The sequence below is a fragment of the Cydia amplana genome, chromosome 12, assembly GCF_948474715.1.
Source record: "Cydia amplana chromosome 12, ilCydAmpl1.1, whole genome shotgun sequence".
NCBI lineage: Eukaryota > Metazoa > Arthropoda > Insecta > Lepidoptera > Tortricidae > Cydia > Cydia amplana.
The window spans coordinates 206,747-216,040 of NC_086080.1; the positions used below are offsets into that span (position 1 = coordinate 206,747).

At 43.7% G+C, this 9,294-nt stretch overlaps 1 protein-coding gene across 1 annotated transcript; it reads left to right on the plus strand.

The window, feature by feature from the left end:
• The first annotated feature begins 65 nt into the window (after nucleotides 1–65).
• Nucleotides 66–8,176, plus strand: LOC134652670 (uncharacterized). The gene is made up of 5 exons (XM_063507834.1): nucleotides 66–194; nucleotides 2,806–2,961; nucleotides 3,562–3,657; nucleotides 4,248–4,399; nucleotides 8,008–8,176. Exons 1-5 carry the CDS (start codon nucleotides 180–182, stop codon nucleotides 8,174–8,176), a joined length of 588 nt encoding a protein of 195 aa, XP_063363904.1. The 5' UTR covers nucleotides 66–179.
• Nucleotides 8,177–9,294: the final 1,118 nt, after the last annotated feature.

Below are 9,294 nucleotides of genomic sequence, written 5' to 3' on the forward strand. Positions count from 1 at the left end.
GGATCTCACTCAAATGTCGCCATCTACCATGGTGACATAAGCGGAAACATTATTTTTAATTAATTGTTTACCAAAATTAATGATAGTAGTACCTAAACCAATGATAAAAGATAATAAACAAGTATGGTCGTTCTCAAACCCTGTAAAGTTTCTTAAAACCCCGTGTGAGTGCGTCCAAAATGATTGTTGACGAGGCAAGTATTCAACCACACACTTCTCACAAATGCTTGTGTACCTACTGCGAGTTGTGAATTAAATCCTCGTGGTTATACCTAAAGCTAAAAGTAGTGCTACTTCTTCATACTTTATAACAATTATAACTTCGTAAAAAAAGGTAATTTTCCTCACCTGCCGCCCTACTTAAGTCATAACACTATCCCAGTAACGCAATATGCTTTTTTAGGGCTCCGTAGCCAAATGGCAAAAAACGGAACCCTTATGGATTCGTCATGTCTGTCTGTCTGTCCGTCTGTCTGTCCGTCCGTCTGTCCGTCTGTCTGTCCGTCCGTATGTCACAGCCACTTTTTTCCGAAACTATAAGAACTATACTGTTGAAACTTGGTAAGAAGATGTATTCTGTGAACCGCATTAAGATTTTCACACAAAAATAGAAAATAAACAACACATTTTGGGGGTTCCCCATACTTAGAACTGAAACTCAAAAAATTTTTTTTCATCAAACCCATACGTGTGGGGTATCTATGGATAGGTCTTTGAAAATGATATTGAGGTTTCTAATATCATTTTTTTCTAAACTGAATAGTTTGCGCGAGAGACACTTCCAAAGTGGTAAAATGTTTGTCCCCCCCCCCCCCCTGTAACTTCTAAAATAAGAGAATGACAAAACTAAAAAAAATATAATATGATGTACATTACCATGAAAACTTCCACCGAAAATTGGTTTGAACGAGATGTAGTAAGTAGTTTTTTTAATACATCATAAATCGGGTTGGATCTTAAAATAAGTAAGTCGCCTTATTTGAGGATAACTGACGCTGTGAGGGGTTGTTTTGGGTTGTTTTAAATTGATTTAAAGCAATTTTAGCTGCCGCCAATAAGATTTTTTTTTGGGCGATCATTGAATATATTAAGACGGTATAGAACGCAAAATGACTAGTGTAATATTTTGCCTATATCCCTTATAGTCTACATCACAAACGGTCTAGAACGCAAAATTACCACTTTTTTATATCACTAGGGTAGGTTAGATTCGTTAGTTATCTTCAAATGGCCGAAGGCCAAACAACACAGAATAGGAGCCCCGCGACAGCGGGGCTCCGTCGACATCGCTAACGTAAAGATAAAACGACGAAAATGATGTCAGGCATTTTGCGTTCTGGACCGTTCGCGATGTAGACTAAAAGTGATATAGGCAAAATATTACACTAGTCCTTTTGCGGTCTAGACCGTCTGCGAATAACCCAATCTTTGGCACTGTCATAACCTCAAATTATAACTATGAAATTATGAATAATTCAGAAACCAAGCATTTCCGCGGTGGGAAAGTTGGAGGGGTAGTTTTGCCCCCTTCCCCCTTCCACCCCCCCTCCTTCCCACCTTTCTATTAAGGCGACTTATTTTAAGATTTTTACCCATAAATCCCCTAAATACGGAACCCTTCATGGGCGAGTCCGACTCGCACTTGGCCGCTTTTTTGCCCTCCGGTGTAGAAGTTGTACATTATTTTCTTTCAGGTTCCACAATTCCCCCCATCCTCCCCTAAACATCAAAATAGCTACTTACATCCAAAACAAATTTGTAAATTGTATCCCATCAAAAACATTACAAGTAAAAAGGTGCAAGTCTCGCAACGCTTTTACTACAAAAAAGTTTTGAGATGTAATGTGAAACCAAGTCGGTTATTTTAATCAGTGCCGGGGGGTGTTAAAACCGTATCAATAAGATATCTTTAATTTGTAATACGTATAATGACTTGGCCATCGCACGGCTGCATAATGACAAAAGGATCATCGTCACCTATTAAAAATAATTCTAATTGAACATAACGGTAATTGCATATTTACGAGTACGGTACGAATAAAGCATTATGTGGCCTGATTAAAATTGCCCTACTGGCACTGATTAAAATTACCGAATTGGTTTCACATTACATCTCAAAACTTTTTTGTAGTAAAAGCGTTGCGAGACTTGCACCTTTTTACTTGTAATGTTTTTGATGGGATCTCATCTCTTTTTGTAGGCAGTCCTTCTTTTCGGGTACTCATACCCATACTATGTATACACATATCATAACTAAACATATCTTCATTCATACTCACATCGTACATCGTACCTTTACTTTACCTACTATTTGTAGGAACTGCAACAGTAACTTTGTAATATCATATATTTATATGGGATTACAAACTTACTTATGCAGTTCTTATATCTTTAAAACGTGACTGATATTGCAATATTTTTAGGTTTTCCCTTTATGTGGCCATTAAACCCTAACTCGGTACCAAATTTCAGCTCTCTGAGTTTATGGGAAGTACTAGTTCTACTCTGATGATCATGAGTGAGTGAGTGAGTGTCATAAATGCGAAACTTTGCTTTCGCTTAACTTCGGAACTAAATGACCTACAGACTTGAAATTTTGGATTTTAAGTATGTGATTATAGCTTACTGGATGACGAAAATTTCTGCGTTCTGGTCTTATCCAGAGGTTCTCAAATAGGGGCCTGAAAATGCGGCGAAATGGTTCCAGTAAAGGATGGTACGGCAGTGTTTGCTTCGCGCTCGACTTGGCGGGGGCACTGCCGTGCCCACAGATTATGTGAATTACAACGACGTTTGTCTGAGCAGGTGTTGGAGTGGTGCAAGTGCGGCGCCGGCACTCTGTCGGCCCTACCCACCGTGCTGTGGGCGGCGGGCGCTGCGGCCCTTGCCCGGCGGCTTCTAGTCATAATGTTTAGGCGCAGCATGTTCCGGCGCGCGCCTTACTGGGAGCTCGCCCTGCAGGTATGTATCACGGGCCACACTGTGAACTGACAAGCCGTGAACCTTACTGTAAAGACAATTAACGCCCAACGATGGTCAGTAAGCAACGGTAACGATGGTACGGTATAGTGCTAGTCAGAGTATTGTAAACAGCACTCGAGGCCCCCGAAACTCCACGTAGGGTGAAAGCACGAAGCGTCACCTGTGAATCAAGGCTCTACGCACGAGCCCAAGCCCTCGGGCCTCGCGCACCCACCAACACCTAGCCTGGGGCCTAGCCAAGTGTCAATCGTTTACAGATAACGCCAAATTAAACTTCAATTTTTGCACCCCATACAAAAACAAAGTTAACTGCGGCCAAAATATTCCGTGGCCACAAAAATTCAGGTGGTTATTTTTTGATAATTGAAACCCAATGGTCGATGATGCTAAGAAATGTGTGAAATGATCACGTCACTTTTCCTCGCATCTGGCATCCCGATATATTTTTACTGTTGATTGGCGTTTGTCAATATCATTAGGTACCTACGATTGTCATCTGACATATGTCTATACGGCCCCTGCTGTGGTACCTAAGTCATGGTCGGTTTAAGTAAATGTCGCGCGTACCTATTGTTGCAGCACTTACTGTTCGTGTGGATGGTGATCTACAGCGTGCACTTCTGGGTGGTGCTGGTGCGGCTGGTGAAGCTGCTGGTTGGCGTCGCTTACGACGAAGTGAGTTGTCCACGTTTGTACATAGGTCAGTTGACAAGCAAAAGTCACTAAGTACCTCCACAAGTTCATAGCCATAGTGAACCATATTAGTATACGAAAAGAAGGTTGATGTTTGATTGAGAGGACACTTCCCAGTCTTACTACTGCTCGCGTTCGTAGATAGTTACATGCAAAACAATAAAATTATCTAATAACTTGGTAGCTGAACCGAACAACGAACAACGAGTTCTACATCACGCCAACGTCATTTTTATTGAATTTGTATTAGGTAGTCTGTGCGGAAAGAGAAGAGTATTGGAATGTATTGGGCCCCATATCTTTCCGCACAGACTCTATATCAAGAGATTCAAGAGTATATTGTCGTTTTACTCTTGACATGAGTGGTCATAGTCGTAACTTTGGCGATCTTTAGCTTCAGAACACGCCGCCATTCTTCTTGTCGGCTGCCTTCCTGGTACTTTCGTGTGCCAACCCATCCACACATGAGTTTGTTTAGGGTTAAAAATTATTTTTACAAACCTGCTGGTTGTTCTCCCCGTCTAATTTCAACCTGCTGTCTGGGCCGTACTTACACGATGTTTTGTTTCTAGGCCATGGCAGCACTATACGAGCCGGAGCACTTCCGCAGCCCCCGCAACAAGTACATGCTCGAACAATGCGCCGTGTGGTGCGTCAGCGCGGTGCCCCTCGCGGCCTGCGTGCGCGCCCGACGCCGCCCGCGCTCGCCGCCGCTCATGATCTGGTACCGCGTCAGCAATCCCAATAATTACTTAAAACTCTTAAAACTGCCTTGTAACTTAAACGAAACGGATGACAGCAGTTGCTTCCAAGCTTAGGAGGTGACTCCAAGAGAGGGCAAGGGGTATTTATTCTAGATTTACGAACAGAAGGAACTCCGGCGAACACAGAACTTGTGAACAAACATGGCGAAAGTTGATCTTCATAGATGAGAGCATAGCTAGGCTAATCCTAAAAAAGTGTGGTGTCTGAAACAGTCCAAAAATATCTGAAAAAAGTGTTAAAATCCAAACACTTCCACAAAGTCCGCTATCGGCGCATTCGCCACGTTGGTGCGTCGTCCCGCAGATTTTATAAATCGCTCACGCATGATGCGCATGCAGTGCTTGTCACGTTCAACTGTCCCGTCCCGTGCCCCACATATGGGTCACGGCAAGCCTCTATTAAAAGGCCGTAAGGTTGACAGTTAACAGTCGGAACAGTGAACGTGTCAATGCATGCGTGCAATTAGTTAGTGAGCCTTTTGCAAACAGGCGCGTTCCCTTCGCGTTTACCTAATAAGAGACACCTACCTACCTACTATTAAGCCGGCTTCCCACGGCCCGTGTTTATTACAGGCCAGGCCGGATCGCGCCACGCCTGTGGATGCCTGTGCGGTTGATTAAGCCGGCTTCCCACGGCCCGTTTTTTCACAGATCTGACCGCGCCTCTACAGGCCGACAGATCGTGGGAACGGTCGCATCCGACGAGGCCTGTGCGCTGTCCCAGGTGAAATGAACCGACGCAGACGCGCCCCTACAGGCACCGTCGCGCCGCGCCGCGACGCGCCTTTGAAGTTACCGACTCCCGACGGATCGGACGGGTGACGACAGGCCTCGTCGGATGCGACCGTTCCCACGATCTTCGGCCTGTAGAGGCGCGGTCAGATCTGTGAAAAAACGGGCCGTGGGAAGCCGGCTTAGATATGAGCGCCGATAGGCATATAGCCGGCGGCGGCGCGCCGGTCAAAATTGGTCGGCGGCGGCGGCGAATCGGCGGCGTGGCCTTGAAACACCTTCGATTAATAAAAAAAGAATTCAAACCAAAATTTTACCGAAAAAACATGTTTTTTCTGTAAGAAAGTTATGAAATAAATGCATTTTTTATTATCAAGGATAATTTATTGAATAATGGTACGAAAAAATTTTATATCGTATAAACTGTGGATAAGCGGTATCGCGCGGCATCAGAGGCGGTCTTCATCATGGCGAGGCTTTGGCCGGAAGATCTTAGCGAGGCCCTTATCTTTTGTGCTAAGTTAAAAATTGCAGATTGACTGTATCAGGGAAACGTCTTGTCGACAGCCCAAAAAAAACGAGCTCCGTCATTAACCAATATCGACCCAACAAAACAGATGTATGTCAAAAAGTGAGGCCCAACGCCGAGCTCCATGTAACACCGAAGACTTGATTTCGACGCCTCCCAATGCGAGGCTAGAGGATGAGCTGCAGGTAAGCATACAGCTAAGAATAAGCTTACGCCAAGTGTAAGCTTGGCTGACGGCTGAACGCCTGGAGCACCGATTGCGGCGATTGCTTCTGTGCGAGGCCGAGCTGCAAGAGAGCAGAGCGAGGGTGCAGGCCGATAAAGACTGAAGCCATATTGTTAAAGATCTGGAGCTTTCCTGAGGGCGCATTCGTGCGAACCAAAGGCCGAGCTGAAATGGAGCTAACATCAGATAAGGACCAATGCTCAAGCGTTTTAAAACAGGCCGAAAGTTGAGCTCCAAACAGGGCCAAAAACTTGCAGGTTCAGATAGCGGCTTAGTTCCATGCGAGCGATTTTTTCATTGTGATTGACATGTCTAGTGTATATATACAATCTATAAATATTGTAATGTGGAACGTTCCACAATAAAAATGGAAGGAAATCAGTATGTTTATTACAATGTTAAAATTGATATTAAATAATTTCGTTTGCCCAAGACTAGTAGCGCGGTTACTAGACAGATAAGTTTGCATTTGCCTTCGATATTTTTGAATTATATGGGCCTAAAATACCTTTTGAATGCCTATAAACTATTCGAAGTGGCGCCGTTAATGATCTAAACTCGATTAAAAATATATTATCTGATTCTGAAAGTAGTAGTAACTACGAGGGGTGTTCAAAATATTCTCGGTATGAGAATGAAAACAAACAAGTACGAAAAGTTTGATATTTTAATTTTTCAATATACTCCCCCCCTATACACTTAAAAGATCGATCAATTATTTTTTTTAATCCTGCATAAAAATATTTTTTATCTTTGGTGTAAAAATGCTCCTCCACTGCCGCCTTCAATGCTTCATCATCGGAAAATTTATTTCCACGCAGATCCTTTTTAAGATTGGGGAACAAAAAGAAGTCGCTGGGGGCTAAGTCCGGACTATACGGTGGGTGAGTAACAGTTTCAAACCCACATTCAACAATAGCTGCCTTGGCAATATGAGCAGTATGGACGGGGGCGTTGTCATGCAGAAGCATAACACCTTTGGTTAACTTTCCTCGCCTCTTTTCTTTGATTGCATCCTTTAATTGACGTAGAATGTTAGCGTAGTACTGTCCTGTGATATTTACACCTTTTACTTTATAATCGATCAGTAATACTCCTTCACAATCCCAAAATATCGTGGCCATGACCTTGCCAGCTGAAGGGATGACCTTGAACTTCTTGGGATGAGCTGAACCCTTAATGTGCCACTGCATGGACTCTTGTTTACTCTCTGGGTCATAATGATGAACCCAGGTTTCATCTCCAGTAACTATTCTTTGCAGCACCTCATCAGGATTTTCACCGCACAGGTCAATAAAATCGGAACAACAAGCTACACGCATGTCTTTTTGAAGCCGAGTCAGCATTCGCGGAACCCATCTTGCACTTACTTTTGACATATTAAGATGGTCATGTATAATATCATGTACGGTACCAATAGAGAGATTGGTTACTTGTGCTATAGATTTTACCTTCACTCGACCATCTTCCAATATAAGTTTTTCCACTTTATCAATATTTTCTTGTGAAGTAGCTACTACAGGCCGGCCAGGTCTAGGGTCGTCTTCAACACTCTCCCTTCCACGTTTAAACTCGCTTGACCACTTTTGAATGGTAGATAAAGAAGGAGCAGACTCACGGTAAACACAATCCATTTCCTCTTTTATGGTTTTTTGATTTTTACCCTGTTTTGTCAAGAATTTTATCACGCATCGATGTTCTAATTTAGTTAACATTGTCAATTCCCACATGATGTTCATGTTTGTTCAGCAATTGCAGAAAAACAAAAGAACAGAAGAACGGTTCGAATTATACTTTTTTTTAATGTCAATGAATAAACCTTAGCGGCCAGTAACGAAAGAAATTTTAGAAGAGGTTGTAAGATATCAATACCGAGAATATTTTGAACGCCCCTCGTACCAAGGTCACGCCGATGCCACGCCGATAGCGCAGCGTCGGCGGCGGCGGCGCGAAAATTTTGTCGGCGGCGGCGGCGCGCCGGCGCGGCGCTCATATCTAAGCCGGCTTTAGTGATCCTCTACTGCGCAACGAGATTATTTTTTTTTAACTCGTAGTAACTAACTAGTCGTCACGTATGTCAGGATCACGACGTCCCCGTGGCAGCGGCGCGAGCTGGGCCCGCACGGCTACTACCTGCAGCGGCCTCCCCCCGCCTCCCCCGCCGCGCCGCCCCGCAGCCCGCGCCGCGCCCGCTCCGCCCCGCAGCTGGCCCAGCCCCACGCCACTCGCAAACACTCCAAGTCCATCTGAACACTCAATACGTCTCCGTTCCGACTTATGGCTCCTCTACACGATGGGCCAACGCCGGCCACTCCAAGGGACGCAGCCATGCGGTAGAATGAGATAGCAATATCACTTGCTCCCTCTAACGCATAAATGCGCCCCTTGGAGTGGCCGGCGTTGGCCCATCGTGTAGAGGAGCCATATACCGGCTCTCATTGTACCCGCCCGTGTCAGGATAACGATCTCCGCCCCGCGGCACTCGCAAATACTCCGAGTGCATCTGAATGTATCTGCCTCTCTATATCGTGTCTCTGAATATAGCAACTGAACTGACGTTTGCGCTTATTGCTATATTCTCTCAATCGAATGCAAATCCTGAGTTGTTTTCTTGTTTGCGGATGGAATTGACGATTTTGAATGATAAATGTGACGTTATCTATGAAAAGGAACCTTATTGTCGATGGCGCTTACGCCATTATTAACGATGCTCCAATATAAATACGATGCCGCGCGCGCGACGCTGTGCGGCGTAAGCTTACAGTGAGGTCCCTTTTCATAGATAATGCCCCAAATATTTATTAACATTCATTTTGAATCGATTTGCTTTCATATTTTACAATTAGTATTTTCCTTGTGTTGGTGTGGTAAATAAAAGCCCTCGCAACGCTCAAGATCTCATTTTTCGAAGCACTCGTTACGCTCGTGGTTCAATTTTGTAATCTTTCGCTTGGTCGGTAATTAATATTAGCACCAGAGGCTAAACAACAACTTTACCCCCTTGTAAAAACAAATAATCACAACTATTGTATTATTTTATTTTTTGTATGAGTTTATTTTCTGTATCTTTCTGTGCTTACTAATAATTAATAAAATATTTTCTATTCTATTCTAATTCTGGCATAATTATCTGGATTCAAATCGATCCTAACGCTCAAAGTCGCCGTACCATAACTGGATATGAATGTAAACGGATTCAAAGTACACAGCGGGCTGTTCCATCTCTTATCTCTATCTTAAAATTCTTTTTCTACTCCAGCACTTAAATGTGTCAATTAAATGACTGACAGTGATATCTAAAGCAATGTCATTTGAATGATTTGTCTATAGGCTCATAAGATGACTGCTAGCAGTCATCTTATGAGTAT